Source organism: Anguilla anguilla, chromosome 17, assembly GCF_013347855.1.
Source record: "Anguilla anguilla isolate fAngAng1 chromosome 17, fAngAng1.pri, whole genome shotgun sequence".
Lineage (NCBI taxonomy): Eukaryota > Metazoa > Chordata > Actinopteri > Anguilliformes > Anguillidae > Anguilla > Anguilla anguilla.
In genome coordinates, this window is record NC_049217.1 from 21,388,690 (window position 1) to 21,404,752 (window position 16,063).

The 16,063-nt window shown below is 39.9% G+C and overlaps 1 protein-coding gene and 1 long non-coding RNA gene across 2 annotated transcripts in view; one reads left to right on the forward strand and one right to left on the reverse strand.

The window, feature by feature from the left end:
• Positions 1-323: 323 nt before the first annotated feature.
• The window catches only part of LOC118216876 (adhesion G protein-coupled receptor E2-like), a 40,462-nt gene continuing 24,722 nt past the window's right edge, over positions 324-16,063 (reverse strand). The window contains exons 7-22 of the mRNA XM_035398464.1: positions 10,395-10,523; positions 7,540-7,689; positions 7,308-7,448; positions 7,172-7,209; positions 6,996-7,076; positions 6,478-6,661; positions 5,951-6,058; positions 5,658-5,833; positions 3,960-4,127; positions 3,667-3,870; positions 2,945-3,180; positions 2,439-2,505; positions 1,813-1,904; positions 1,478-1,637; positions 1,259-1,342; positions 324-618 (exon numbers count right to left, since the gene is read on the reverse strand). Coding sequence (XP_035254355.1) covers positions 562-618; positions 1,259-1,342; positions 1,478-1,637; positions 1,813-1,904; positions 2,439-2,505; positions 2,945-3,180; positions 3,667-3,870; positions 3,960-4,127; positions 5,658-5,833; positions 5,951-6,058; positions 6,478-6,661; positions 6,996-7,076; positions 7,172-7,209; positions 7,308-7,448; positions 7,540-7,689; positions 10,395-10,523 — 2,075 coding nt within the window. The 3' untranslated portion in view covers positions 324-561. The remainder of the gene's footprint in view (positions 619-1,258; positions 1,343-1,477; positions 1,638-1,812; positions 1,905-2,438; positions 2,506-2,944; positions 3,181-3,666; positions 3,871-3,959; positions 4,128-5,657; positions 5,834-5,950; positions 6,059-6,477; positions 6,662-6,995; positions 7,077-7,171; positions 7,210-7,307; positions 7,449-7,539; positions 7,690-10,394; positions 10,524-16,063) is intronic.
• Positions 2,467-5,166, forward strand: LOC118216879. The gene is made up of 3 exons (XR_004763082.1): positions 2,467-2,595; positions 3,939-3,998; positions 4,093-5,166. It is a non-coding gene; the product is annotated as an uncharacterized LOC118216879 (long non-coding RNA).

Here is a 16,063-nt window from a genome sequence, read left to right on the forward strand (position 1 = left end):
TTGGGCCAAGAATGGATTTAGACATTCAGTGTGGGATACTGTAAATGAAGATGTTAGTTAAAATTAGTCTATTATTAGATTACAAAATATAACATGAAAGCATGTTAGCTAAAAGCTAATTTTGTAATACATACCATCTACTTGATACTTGCAGACAAAACCCTCACGCAACCCATCAACAAACCAACACATCCCATCCAAGGTGATGCACAGTTTAACATATTTCCCAGCATGCCTAATAAATAAAAATTGTATAACACATTCCACACAGTCGCACAAGCCACCACAGACGAATATATCATCTTTATTTAGCATTTATTTTATACAGAAGTCTTCTTTTCTTTGACAATAATTGACACCTTCCACACTGCTTGTCAACTGCTTATTCTGTATTACTAAACTTGTAAAACAATATATTTACATGCAACTAACTACCAATTCAAGCATATGCAGTTATATCTATAATTCAATCTACAGTAACCATTGTTTGATATATTAAAAAGTATTTACGAATTAATGTGTATTTGTAGTTCCATAAAAAAGTTTTAATTGTTCAGTTCCTTATCGATGATGGTGATCTGCCTTGTCCATGTCTTTTGTGGGTTGAGATGCATCGTTCTTGAAAACATATGGAAAAAAAAAAACAACTTAAGTAAAAAAGAATGTGATCCCTAATACTTTTGTAAATGTATTTCTGGTCATTCAGCATTTAGGTCAGCAGCGTAGGGTAATGGTAAGGGAACTAAACTTATATCACAGATCGCAGGTTTGATTCCCAGCTGAGACTCTACTGTTGTGCCCTTGAGCAGGGTACTTAACCTGAACTGCTTCACTACCTATCCAGCTGTAAAAATGGATGGTATATAAAAACATAAGCTGTACAATTCACTCTGAATAAAATTTCTGCTAAATGAAAGTAATGTGTTATATTCATGTTCGTGGCTACATTATTTAGACAGAACATGTACTCATTCTAAAGTGCTATCGTATAAGGCATAATGGAGAATTTGAGCTGGCAAATGTGTGACAGAATAGTGTTTTCAGCAGTGTAGTGTTAACAGGGCTTGTAACTATGAGGTTGTAAGTTTAATTCCTGTTGGAGGGAACATGTGAGGCAGCTTGGTTGGCCAGTGCCTTGCCACACCTTCACAAAACCCCAAGCTCAACGTGTTGCCCCATGAGCCCTTTGTTTTGTCCATACTTAAAATCTATAAAGTTACTCTGACCTTTTGATCTTCTGACATCAAAACTCTCTTACCACAGTGTCTTTAGTAGCACTGTCTCCTGATGGTCCCTCTTTTCTACACAGACATGAGAACCACCTCCTGTACTCCTTTCGCACCTACGCAACACAGGGGCCAATTAGCAGTGTCCACAAACATTCCATATTTTAACACTTACCCCATGTTTAGCATTGTGTAAAAACCCTTTCATCAACCGCAAAATAAAGTCTCAATGCATGAGAGGGTCCAGTCACCTCTTTGTTCAGCAGACAGTGAACGATGAAGATGAAGGTGCCCTGCTGTGAGTTCAGGATGATGAAGAGGTATTTCAAGAAAGGGCTGCTCTGGAAAAATCCCAGGATCCAGGCACACCCCAAAACAAAAAACTGGGCAACAATTTTGAAGATAATCAGTCTGAAAGAAAAACAATGACAGACAGATCTCAGATCTCTCTCAGTCTCCATATTCATAAGCTATTTATGCAGATGAAATAAAAAACAAACAAGAAGCAACCAGGAACTCATAACATATATTTGTACACCTACACTTCCATGAAGTTTCATGCATGCAGAGGCAGGAACACACTCACCTGGTGTCTTTTGACTGGGAAACGTTACTCTTCATGTTGGCTAGTGTAGGCTGTAGGCTCCAGATGATCACACCAAATGAGACCAAGTTGAGCTGTTCAGATTACACACAGGAAACATATACTATACAGCAGCTCCTCAATCAACTGCAGAATTACATTTTTGTTTTAACAAGTAGCCACAGTCATATGTTATAAAAAAAACAAAAACAAAAACAAAAAACATTTCATTGGTCTATCCTGCTGCTGGTACACATATTCTTCATTACAAATCTCCAGGCTTGTGAGGTTGAACCACTGTTTTTGAGTCACGAGTGTCAATTGCTTTTAGTGAGCTTTGCTGAAACATGGAACTAATTTATTAACATAGCCAGCCAATAAAGTAATGTTATCAATCTATTATTGTTACTGTCCAATTGTCTGCACTGGTATGCAATTTTATATAATTGTATTGTCTTTGCAGTTCTTTTACAGACACAAGTCATTTCTACAAGCCTATACAAAATATACAGTTCCAGACCATGAGCTCTGGCAAGTGACCTATATAATGCAATGTTTTTGGCTTACGAAAATAGTGTAAGACTAAATATTGTAAGTATTGAAGAGTAAACAGAACACCAAGTACTTACTGTGAGAATGGCAATGACTGGGCCAATAAAACTCCAATTGAAATTTTTTTCTTGTTTTAACCAGCAACTGAAATCAAAAGACAAATTTGGATCCTGATGACAGTGTCCCCATACTGTTTCCTGTGAACAGCTCTGAAGCCAGTTTACCTATAACCTTGTTGGTACAATTGACTGTTTTCAAATGTATGATTGGGACTGCAGTCAACCAATCCCTGCTCAAAAATGGTAGCGAAAAACATCTGTCATTTTTTACATTAATTCATTCAAGTGGATGCAGCCAGCTGACTAAATGTTCTATTGTTTTACAGTACATAACAACAGTCGCTAAGGGTTGGGAATTGTGGATATTTTGATAATGGTAAATTGTCATGCCCTTCCACAAGTTATGACCTGCATAAGCCACTAGATATGATAAAGGAACACATTAAAAAAAAGAATCTGGTCCCATTGTAGTTTTTCTGGCACAATCAGATGATCCCTATCACAAAGAGGGGGAAAAAACGTACGTGTCTTTGCTGCCAAAACCGCCTGAAAACACTGCTGCAGACACTCCCACCACCACCATGGGAGCTCCGTAGCCAATCAGCAGGAGGTACAGTGCCCTTAGCCCTTCCTTCTGGATGACCTGTACTTTGGTCAGGCTTCTGACCAGCAGGAACAGCTGCACAGTCTCCAGCAACATCCACACAAAGCCCGCCAGGAAGATGAAGTGCAGCAAGCCTGCAATGACTGCACACGCCACCTGGGAGAGCCAGAGGAGACTAATCAAATCCATATGCTCACATATGTTACATTACATTACATTACAGGCGTTCAGCAGACGACCTTATCGAGAGCGACATACATCAAAGCAAACCTGTTAGCAGGTCTGTACACTATACCCACTATTGGGGCAACTACTCTGAAAGCATTGTTGTGCAAACTACCAATTACTTTACACTGAAAGTAGTAGGACTACAACCAAGCTACCCCATAAGAGAAATATAGTTCATGAAACTAACAAGTATTTCAAACTACATTTTTTTTACAATCATTATCACGTTCCCCAAAGATGATGCATGTGTGTGTAAAGCCTTCTTTCATGACTCTCATCATGCCTCACAACTATATGTATGACAGACTAGATCCATCCCTGCTCCAGATCCAACCATTTTTTTGAGCAGATATTTTATTATATTTAGAGGTAAAGAACATTTCACCCTTTGAGGGGAGAAGCAGAGACCCTTACCGCATTCTCAGTGCGAGACACGCCCACCAGGAAGAGCAGGTGACCCAAGAAGAGGCAGATGCTGAGGTGGAGGCGGGCGGTGTTGTTGACCTTAGGGTTCCATGTGCACAGTAGGAATGTGAGGATGGCGAGGGCGAGGAAGGCCAGACCCACACACATACAGAACAGGTTCACCTTCTCCAGCAGAGAATCATCCTCTTCATTCTGTAGAGATACACAGAGCTTATCTCCATCCAAGTATCTAGTCATGTGCTCATTCATGTCCTTCTTAGCAGCACCGAGGTACACCCTACCGGTTCCCCCGTCTGCAGGAGGATGGCGAAGGTGGAGAGGTGGGTACAGCTGCATACAGTGTAGTTTTCATTGGAGAAGGCTGCTGTGCACCCCTCCACTGACCAGTGTGTCTCATTCCCATTTATCTTCCAGTACACACAGGTAACCAGCCCAGCCTGGAACGTCTCCTGGTCAGGACAAGAAAAGGACACAGCACAGCAGTGTATCAGAGCACAGTGTGTGGGAGAGAGAAAGAGGAAAATTTTGGTTAATTCATAGCTAATTTACATTAGTGTTTTAGTGATGTTACACAAACATATACTTCCCGGTTTTATATATTGGTTGCACAGTTCATTTACATTTGTTCTTCAGTAATGTTACATAGGCTGATCTAAGAATGAGGTAAGCCAGGTCTGGCACTTATATTGTATCATGAGTTTCTCTGGGTAAGAGCGTCCACTAAATTAATGTAATACAGTGAAACCTGTCAAAGGCAGCCACCCAGAGGAGTAATGAGAGGAGTAATGAGAACTGGCTGTCATGTGCATGTGTATGAAGGTGACCCCTATGGCAGGTTTCTCTGTATTCGTGTATGACCAAAACCCATTTCCTCAGCAATTTTTAGAGCACTTTTCCCACCATAAACTTTTCTAATCACCTTTTCTGCAGTCTTCTCAGTGCCACTGGCTCACGAGCAGCCATTTTAAAACGGACACTAGTTAACTTTCACAGAGTAAGAATATGACCACAATGACAGCAGCATACTCTTAAATACCAATCTACCATGGTTACTTTTAAAAAAATCACATAAGCAGAAAAAGATACTGAAGTTCACTAAAGTAAGCCAGCATGTGGAGAATCTTCAGTCTGCTAATTGTATGTGTGTGTGTGTGGGGAGTGAGTTAGTAAGTTCCAATCTTGGTCCATGAGGTGCTTTGCAACTAAAAAAAAACCTGAACATAAGAAGATAAGGATAACGCAAATCATTGAAAGAAGTTTTCGAGAAAGTGCCAACCCCCTCAAGAAAAAAACAAAAACAAATTGAGGGTTTCTTGGAAACACCAAAAGGCTAAAGCCACCATCTCATAAGCTGAAATGTGACTAGTGGCCGTCATATGCATCAATAAAGCTCCTGTGGGACTACACAAGCATGGCCGCCAGCTGCTTTGTGCATGTGACCGTTATCAGCAAGGTGAGGATTAATTGAAATATGTAAAGTGAAAGGGAATATTAAATGTTACATCCTGAGATTCAGGGTTCTTTTATATCAATGACTCCGATACCGATAACTTTTTAAAGCAACTCACTTTATTTTCTCTTCTCCACGCACACATATATCTCTTTCTCTTTTGGCTGCCTCGTTAAGACTGAACTCGCCCTGACCTTAGCAGCAGACTAGGCCACCCTTCACATTTTAACCAATAAAAAGAGAGTGACCAACCAAACGGCCCCCTTCAACTCATAATGACCCCAAACTTCAATTTGTTTTTAAACACAAATACACCACACTAAAGAGTGAACATCATGGACAGTTGGCCACTATACAAAGGTGACCACCAAGGCAGGTTTTCACTGTATAAATCTAATGAGCAATGATGCACATGCATTGGGTTTGGGAAGAAGGAACAAAAGGTTATATCTGATATATCTGAATGCAACACCATGAAAGGCTTACAATTAATTTTTTTTGCTATACTGTGACAGGCCCAGTTATGTACCTTCTTGTGGTGCATAGTGAACTTGACAGGCTCAGGGAGCTCCTTGTGTCGCGTCTTAGGTAGTGTGGCAGTGATGATGTCAGAATACATCTCTGTGATATTTTCACTTTTGAAGAAGCTGGGACTCATGAACTTCTCCATCCCATCAACGAACATCAGAGCAGCAGAAGCGGATCCTGGGCCAGAGAGACACTGGTCATGTTCCATCACCATCTTCATCACCACAGGCAATTTTGTCATCATCAGCATTACCATCAAAATAATCATCATCACCTTAAATCATCAGCTCTTACCGTTGTTATTTTTAGCGATAGCTGCAAGATTGATTTTCATCATGTTTCCCTTGGCAAGGAGAACAGGCGTCTCAGTCGCATTCCCGCTAAGGCTCACTAACTTAATTTCTGTGAGATGACAATAAAAACATCATCACCAAGCACAAGATAAATGACATTTTTAGACTTAAATCTATTTTGTCCTACAAGATGGCCATCAGGATCTGTATTTTACTGTGTGATTCACTCTGCCATCTGCTATTCAATCCCGAACGTGTCATTGCTAGCTGTTGTTGGCAGTAATCAGTTGGTTGTAGCATTGCTCAGATTAAGTTGGATTCAGGTGGCAAGAATGTCTGTCTCATGGAATTGACACGTGGCATGCCTGCAAATAAAGCTTCTTCAACACAATGACCAAGCAGCTCAGCTGGAGGACTGCATAGGGAAAGGAAGGACTGGTCTGTGACTCTGAATCCAGACTGGGACAAAATCAGGTTTTTGATAACTAAACATGCTATATATGTATATAGACATCCACTGACTCCTACCTACAGCTGTTGTGTTCACAGTTTTCTGAGTCACTGTATTATTTTCCTGAAATTTGGGATCAACAAGGGTGGACACCAGCCCCTCTAAGATGTTCAGGACGATGTTGGCTGTCTCTGAGTCGCCATCTTTTGCCTCCATGACGCCCACGACAGAGAGGGTCGTGCTCAGGACAGCAGCCACTGTCTGAGGGAGTCAAAGAAAACAGTTAACAGACAATTATTCAGGGGAGAACTTAGCAGCAAGAATATAGAGAGCAATATATGCAGTACACATTGGCCCTTATACAGATGGATATTCCAGATTTAACTCCAGCATATTAAATGTTCAAGCTTCTACAAAACCGCCTCGATCTTTTCCTTTCTGATGACACCAACATTCAATCATTATTTTTACAATATTTTGACACCTTGTCTGGTGTTGGGGGGGGGGGCTGTGGCACAATTAAGACATAAAAACCCTATAGCAACAACAAATATATTTCATGTATAAAATTAGGACCTTAGCTCCCAGTACAAACCTTCTCAGGCATAACAAGATCAGGGTTGTCCTCCAAATCCTTGTTGATTTGGTTTAGGAAGAACATCTCAGGTGACTGGCCCTGTGAAGGAAGAAGACAAAATAGTGGCCTTCTGTATCTGGCACTATCCTTTACTGTCTGCTCCACAATCAGGTTTTCTTCAGATACCAACTTACCTCTGGAGGAGTTAGAGAGGCAAGAAATTCCTCTGTACCTAAAGAGGGAGATTATTGATAGATGAGTGGCAGAGAATCTAAATACTGAAAAAAGGGAACTCACAAATGCTCACAATTCATTCCATCCACCACTTACTTTGGCACACAGTATTCCCAGACTCCCAGATCAATCCAGTAGAGGAAATGTACCCTTCCTTGCAGAAGCAGTAGAAGCTTCCCACAGTGTTGTAGCAATCTGTGTTGGCGCCACATAGGTTTTGGGCACACTCATCCACATCTGCAAGACACAAGCCATATGCTCAATATCACACACTATCAGCTAACCCTGTATCCATTCACAATTCTGACAGCTTTTGGGATGCTCTGACCTTCACAGGGATTTGAGGTGCTGGCTATGTAGTTTGGCATAATTCCTACACTGTACCCCTCGTGACAGAGGCAGGTGTAACTCCCAGGAATGTTGATGCATTCAGCATTGGGGCCACAGATGACTGGGTCATCCTCACACTCATCAATATCTGTGGATGATGAATGACAAAGATATGATGGTTATCCTCTGATATGAGATCACTTCCAAACTATTTTCCCATTCACAAAAGAGATTATTTTAATCTTCTGTTTTACACACTTCCGGTTACAGGAAACATTCCCACTCTGATTAGGTACAGTATAAAAGCAGATCAATTATACATAATTTTTATTTTAAATCCTGATGTTGTGTCAGCTGTATTCTTTGCCAATGTGTCTTCATTACATCAAGGGCATTTAGAAGCCACTCTTATACAGAGTGATTTACACAACTTCAATTTTGACAGGGTCTGCAACTAGCAGCAGACCATCCGTCAAATTTGGGTAGATTATGGCAGTGTGAGGTCAATTTTACCCAATTTACCAGACACATGGTTGCGTAGAAATCAAGCTATTGAAGAAATTCCTGAAACATACATGGTATCACGCTGTTACAGCAACCACAATTATAGCTTCAGAATATAAGACTTCAGCTCCCACAAATCCTCGCGTTCATTAGGCTACTCTGATTGGACGTGTCTGTGGCCTGTTGTTGTTGCAAGTCGGAACCATAGAGCATACACAGGAACTGGAGATGGTACAGGGGCAAGGGGCCAGCTTTCAGTTCTCAACCTCAGCAATGGATGTAATGTCGCCCCCTGCTGATATCTATGAGTCTCCCCCTGCTGATATCTATGAGTCTCCCCATTGGGGTCCATTCATTTTTGACAGCAAAAATAAAATACTTCCCCTCAAATATTGATGTTAACTCTGTGCATTATATTAGGAAGAAAAATCACTTATTATTCTTCCAAGGTAAAATATTTTTTTCCTACCACACAGACAAAGATATACATTTTTTATTTATTATTTATGTTAGCCTATGTCTGCACTATCCTCATTGTACACATGATTAAGCATGTGACCAAGGACACAACTGAGCATGTCTGTTGAGCGAAAAAATTGTACTTCCTGGTTCTGATGCGCTACCAATAGGTTTCTATTGGCGCTGCTGACTCTACATATTATATACCCTAAGACGAGGGGGCAGGCAGTGAAGCCCTTACAGCAGCGGTCTCAAACTCAGTGCCATGGAGGGCCGTGTGTATGCTGGTTTTTATTCCAGCCTCAGATTTTGATTATATAATTAGTACAATTATTTGCTGAATCAGGGATGCAGGTTGGCACATAATGGTGACCTGACATCTATGGTGACCCACATTGTCTAAATAAAAACTTGCTTATATTCTGTGCTTCAGTGCAGTTAAATGCATATGGCTGAATGTGTAATTGGACTGGCAGCATTAATTGGTTGGAATGAAAACCTGCATACACACGGCCCTCCATGGCAACGAGTTTGAGACCACTGCCTTTGAGGATATAATATGTAGAAACAGCAACGTAAATAAAACAATAAAAACATAAGCAAAAACACAGGAAGGACACAACTATAAAATGACAACACAGCCAACGATCAAGCCATAATAAAGCATTATAATTCGACTTAAAACATTGAGAACAGCAACAATAATGACTGCAGTCTTGAGTAAATTGTAATGGGGCCTTGGCAGAACAGCAATTTCCATACCTATACAGCTTTTGGCACTTTTCAGGGTTTCCTACAGAAATCACCACAATGACCACAGACTCTCAGTCCTTAAGAACATTAACGTCTGTACCTTCTAACCTCATGCAAATAAACAGAATACACAAACAACTTCACATGTCCATACAATAAAGCCCAAAATTTGGGTGATTTTGTATTTTTTTCATTCTTCTTCTTCCTGTGGATTGTACCACAATCACTAATTCTCAGCATTGGACATTTAGCTACATCAGCCAATAACAACATCAGACGCACACGTAAAATGGACATATAAAGAAGGGCACATTTTCGAAAACTTTGCGGTCACCATCTTTGGTTTATGTGGAAGCTAGCTTGCTAACCAGTAATTGGCAATAAATAAATAAATAAATAAATAAATAAATAAATAAATAAATAAAAACTGTCGCTTTTACGGCTGTATAATCTTCGTGGGAAATTTATTATTCCTGTAATCCATTCTCTATCATTTCACACCCAAACCCCCATAATTTTGTTTTAATTACTCCGGCGAAAACAACATTTTTCAAACCTGAAACTTGATTTCCTTATGTAGGCTAATGTTGGTATTCAAATTATATCACAATGTTCAATACATATGTTTAGGAAAAGTCATGAAGGGGAAGCCATGGATTTCATGACGGCAGTTCTATCAAACGTTGTGGCGTTTCTACTCTTAACTAGCCTACTTTTTAACGGGGCTACCGAAGCTACACTGCAAACGCCAGGGTAAATGCATACAACACCCCATTAAAAACCATTTTAAAATATGTTCTGTGTGTACTACGCCGCCGGTCTGCTACGACAAAGAACTGACTGCGATCATACTTTTGATTATTTTCAGACATCTCACCAGGGTCCAGGTTGAACTATGCGGTTGTTCCCTGTACTTGGACCGGTACTTCTCTCTAGGGGTTTCGTCATACTTGTTCCTGGTTATGGTTATACACTTTGTTGTACGTCGCTCTGGATAAGAGCGTCTGCCAAATGCCTGTAATGTAATGTAATGTAATCTCCTGAGGGTACTGACAATTGGCAACTCAAAACATTGTTTAAACTGCAATAATAATATAATTATATTGTAGATCCATTGAATGAGCATACTTTACTTACCAAGACAGAAAGACTCTGGAGTTGGCAGGGAGTTCGCAGGTACCTCGTATCCTGGAACGCAGACACAGCCTCCATCACTGGTACACACCGCGTTTGGCCCACAGGAGGTTGAGGTACAGTTGCCGTGACCTGGGAAAATTCCGCACCCACACAATCAGTAGTGAGTAACTGCCCTTGGGTTTTGTCAGTCTTATAATGTGTTTTGCCTGTGTTATAATGTGTAGTATATTTAATCACATTAAATTACAATCGCTTATCGGAAGCCCTTATCCGGAGGGACACACAGTATTGGAGAACAGTGTTACTCTCAGGAATACCAAAAATGCGGTATCATCATGTACCTTCACACACCTATACTTATAACATTATAGAAAAAGGAAATCCAGAAAAAACAGAAAAAACAAACGGATATCTAAAGCAGGTCAGGGGAGCCATGGTGCAATAATGTAAAGGCTGATACTCACGAACAGCAAAGGTCATTGGACACGGTACAGGCGGCAGGCGGTAAACGTAGTACCCTCCTGGGCAAGCCAGAACTCGCATCCATTCGACACCGCCGTCAAGGCAGTTGTCTGGTGTCCTGATAACTGTGATTCCCCCTTTGATGCCCTCACCCAGTTGCGGGTGGGTGAACTCAAGGTACAGGGTTCTAAGTGAACCAGAGCAGCACGACTTAACGCAGGTTTCAGGTATAACATCCCCAACGATTCCGGTGAATCGCGACCACTTTCCGCCATAAAAAGAATCGCAAAGCGGAAAACCGTCGAAATTCGTATAATTGTAGGCAATGTTGCGAAAGGGTTCCGTCAGCAAAAGTGGATTTTCACAAACATCTGGATGAGACAAAAAAACAACCAAAAATCATTTTTATGCAATTATTTTTTTAATTTAGCTAAATTCCCAGTACACGCATGGACATCTTTGAGAGTGGTACGGTCTTTCACGACATTAGAAATTTTAAGTCAAAAGAGTCACCCTCCTGTGGGCAACTGGTATATCCCCAACTCAGGCATTTTTAGTAGGTAAATATTAGGCTAATTATAATAGCTTCAAAAGTCAATGTACATATTTTGCGGTAGCCTGCTTTTTTACGGGGCATTACCTTGCTCATCAACTTGGCCGTAGACCTCTACTTCACACAGAGTTAGAGCATCTGTTCGGCTGAGTGAAATGCTAACATATCGTCCCACCATCATACTGCAGTTATATGTTTCAGTTCCCCCTGCAGGGATGCTGGAAATTATAGCACACCTGCAAAATCAAAGGTATAATAATTACATGTGCAGCAATTTGGTAAGTACTGATTTATTGCACCTATCAAAAGGAAGGTTATCTTCCACTTGCATGTGTTTTTGTCCGTGCTCAGTATTATGTATGTGTGTGAATTCATACATGCACATTTGTGATGAAAGGTTTGTGAACCTTTTGGAATTACCTGGATTCCTGCATTAACTGCTTCTGACCTTCATCTAATTCAAACTAACAGATAATCACAATCACATCTGATTAGACAAATAACACACAAACAGTCATACTTTTTTTGTGTATTCATGGAACACACGATTAAAATCATCACAGTTGTGGCTGGAAAAAGTATGTAATCCTATAGGATAATGTTTTTTATGACAGTAGATAATTGGGGTCACGTTCAAATCAATGAGATGACATTCAGGTGCAGGTTAGGACCTCCTGGCCCTATGTAACAACCCCACAAACTCTGGTTACTAACAGTCTTCTCTTCACAAAAGAGGGCTGTTGAATTGAAGCATGCCCTGAACAAAAGAGGTTCCAGAGGGCCTCAAGAGAAGAGTTATTGAGGCTCATAAGACTGGGAAGGGCTACAAGACCACTTCTAAAGACTTAGGCCTCCATACATCCACAGTCCACGGAAAATAGTACACAAATGGAAATTAAAAAAACAACCAAAAACGAATTTAGTACCAGTGCTACACTCCAGTGGAGTGGGTGTCCTGCTAAGATCACAGCAAGAGCATACCATACTATGCTTTGCTATAGTTGACAAAGAACCCTAGGGTGACTGCTAAGGATCTCTAGACATCTCTTGAACTTGCCAACGTCTGTGTTCATGTGTCCTGCACTCTGATCAGCAGTTACAGGAAATGTTTGGTTGAGGTCATTGCTGCTAAATCTAAAGGATCACATTCTTTTTACCAGCCTAGACTGCGATTAAACCATGCATTCAATGAAAACATGATAAAGTACAATTGCTTGTGTGTTATTTGCTGAATCAGATTGTGTTTATCTATTATTGTGAGGTAGATGAAGACCAGAGCATATTTTAGGCTGAATTAATGCAGGATTCTAGGGAATTACAACTTTTTCTCACAGCTATATCATCGTGTGAGTCTCTCTGGATATGACTGTCTGCTGAATAATATTGTGTGTTTATGCATGTGTAGCTGCAAGCGTGTTTGTGTGCATCTGAGCGCCTGTGCTCGGGTGTGTGTTGTGCATATGTGAGGATGTGCCCGTTTGCGTGTGTGTGAGTGCGTGTGCATACTGTTACGAGTGTGTGTGTGCGTGTGCATGGGTGCATGTTCATGTGTCTGTGTGTGTGTCTGTCTGTGCGTGTGTGTGCTGAATAAGAGTGGAGTACTGTTCCCTCACAATGGATTACTGTTGCCATTGTCTGCCAGGGAGTTTCCAATGCGAATCTCTGCTTCGTTGAGTCTTTGAGGACAGCAGTCCCCTCTGTTCGTCACAACCACAGTGTAGACATAGTGAACATTCATCAGGTCTACTCTCCACCAGGGATTTTGTTCCTCATTTGTCTGGGAGCAGGAGCCCAACATAAGGTTTGTTTCACGGATCCCATCAATCACTTTGTTTGCATTATAGTCATTGAGGGTGGATGACTGAACGGCTGTTTTACGAAAGGCCACATTTTCCGCTGGAATAGGAAAAGGGGAAAATATAACATAATTACTGAATTTTCCAGACAGGCAGTGTTGGGCAGATTACTTGCAAATGTACTTCGGTACTGATTACAAATGACATTTATAAAAATGTCATTTGTAACACTGTAGTTTCTTTTTTCCTTTGAATGTGTAGCTGCAATACATAAACCCACCTCCTGTTCATCCTCCTGTGTAGGTATAAGTGTGTGTGCATTATATGTTGAAGTAATCCAAAATATAATCATGTAATACTCACTGTAATAACTTTAATTACATTTAGCATATTTCAAAAAGTATCTTGGACTGATTACAGTCACTTGATTTTTGTAGTCACATTATGTAATACAGATTACATGCAATCTGTTACAACCCAACACGGAAGGCAGGGTACAAGCGTGGTTAATAGGTTGGACATGGAAAAATTGTCACGCAAGTCACTATCTGTGCAGTCAACCTGAATTTCAGCACTTATCACTTGTCACTGTTGCTACTTCAAGTTCATTAACCTTTAGCAATCTACCCAGAATTAGTCCCACATAATTAAGGATTAATAATGAATAATTAAGGATTAATTATGAGGTGGTTGTCAGTGTGAAAATACGAATACACTGACACAGAGAAGTGTGCAGAACATGAAACATGGACGCAAACAAGAAAAACAGTCAGAGAGAAATACTTGCAGGTGTCAAACAGCTGTTGAAACCAAAGGGGAACAATGATTTATGATCATGATTTAATTTATGATTAAACAGGCACTGGCTAGTGTAAATACTTATTTTACAAAATTGATCACCAAAAATTAATGGCATTTTCAATAACCATGTAAATGTCAACATGGTAAAGCATTCCCCGATCAAGAAAGTTAGGTATACAGAAATATAATGATTGTAATTGTAACTCCTTAAATGCATTTCCACAGGAATGTTGAAGAAAAGCCACACATCATGCAAAACCAGACGGAGGACATGATTCTGCCACATAACACCATTCAAAATACATCAGATTTTACTCAAGGTTTGTGGAAAAGGATATGCACACAATTCTGTTCATTATATATAATCTACAAAATTATGTAAACAAAATATGCCAAATGAAAACATTTTAGAAATCTTAACATAAATACTGTGCAATATTAATTATTATTATTCATCCATAGGAAGCAAAATACTCTTGTGTTTAGAACACAAAGTAAGGCTCATGGTACCACTGTACCATTTGTATACATGGATGTCACAAAAACATTATTTTATCCTGGATGTGCAAACATTGCTTTGAACAATAACAACATCTTTTAAAAAATCTAATGCAGTTTCTTTATTACAATTTTCTGTAGGAGTGTCATACCGATTAAACATGGAATTACTTACGTGGATAAGCACACATGCAACAGGCTGTTAATGACAACAGAATGTCTGGAAACATAAAAATACGACTTGGTTATGAAAATATTTACAGTACATTTTAGGTATTTAGCAGATGCTCTTACACAGTTTACATTCCATACAATCCATTTACATTCCGGGATATTTACTGAAACAGTTAAGGTTAAGTGTCTTGGTCAAGGGTCCAATGGAGGTGCCTACATAGGAATCAAACCTACAAACTCACCCAGATATCTAAACATTAGGTGTTATATGGACACCCGTCATATATATACACATACATATACATATACATACACAACAGCATCAAGAATAAAAAGATTACCCATTAACCAAACCAGGCCAGCATTGTAAATAAGATTACAATTTTAACTCACCTGCCTGATGCCTTAACCTGAAAGATTATTGAAGATAATTTAATTCAAAATTAAGGTAAAGTACCTAGCCTAGTTAATGAGCATGCTCCACTCACCCAGTAACAGTGGCAAATGACCATTGTTCATCTTCGCTAGTTTACTGCCGGGAGGGGTAGATGTAGATGAAGTGCAGGCTGAATTCTGAGGGAACATGCTTAAAAAAGCTTATTTTGTAACCCAAACATCTTATGCAAACATGGGGGCAGGAAGTTTTGATAACATGCCTGATAGCCTATGCCAGCCTGCACAGCCTGTCACAGCTCTGCGAAACTGAGCACCTCACAAAACAAGCTTAACACTCATCATACGTAAAACTTCCACCAGATTGTGCCAGTGTAAAATAATGGTATGCACTGAAATAAACCTAAATCTAAAATTGTACTTTAGCACTATATTTTTATAAGGTTTCTCAGTTGACAATTTTTTGTTTCATTCAAATTAACCCCAAAAGAAATTCAGTTGAGCAAATCAAGAAATATAGGTTTACTAAACTGAAGTAAAATTTGGGGTGTCATATTCAGCACTAATGTCTGTGTGAAATACAAAGACTTACTGCAGTGACCTTAGACCAGTATCAAAAGTAGTAATCTGCAAACAAAGGAGGGAATCATACCTTCAATGATCTACAATATAGTTAAAGGGGTTGAAAGGGAAAGGGAAAAAAATGTTCTTTGTAAATGTGGTCAAACACATGCAAACGTCCCTCATGCTAATTTTTAGCTGAGAGATCTAGATGTCAGTGAGGAGAAAGACCATTTAATTGCAGGTGTTTTTCTACACATAACAACTACAAAATTGTGATTTTGACGGCAACTGGTCCTTACGTATGCCACTAAAAAGTCAAAGTCAGTACTGGAAACATTTTACACCTGCTTCACTGATTCAGCACTGACCTTCAGCCCAACAGCTTGGTTCAGCTCTCTAAATTACCTCAGACAAATAAAGCTGGAGAG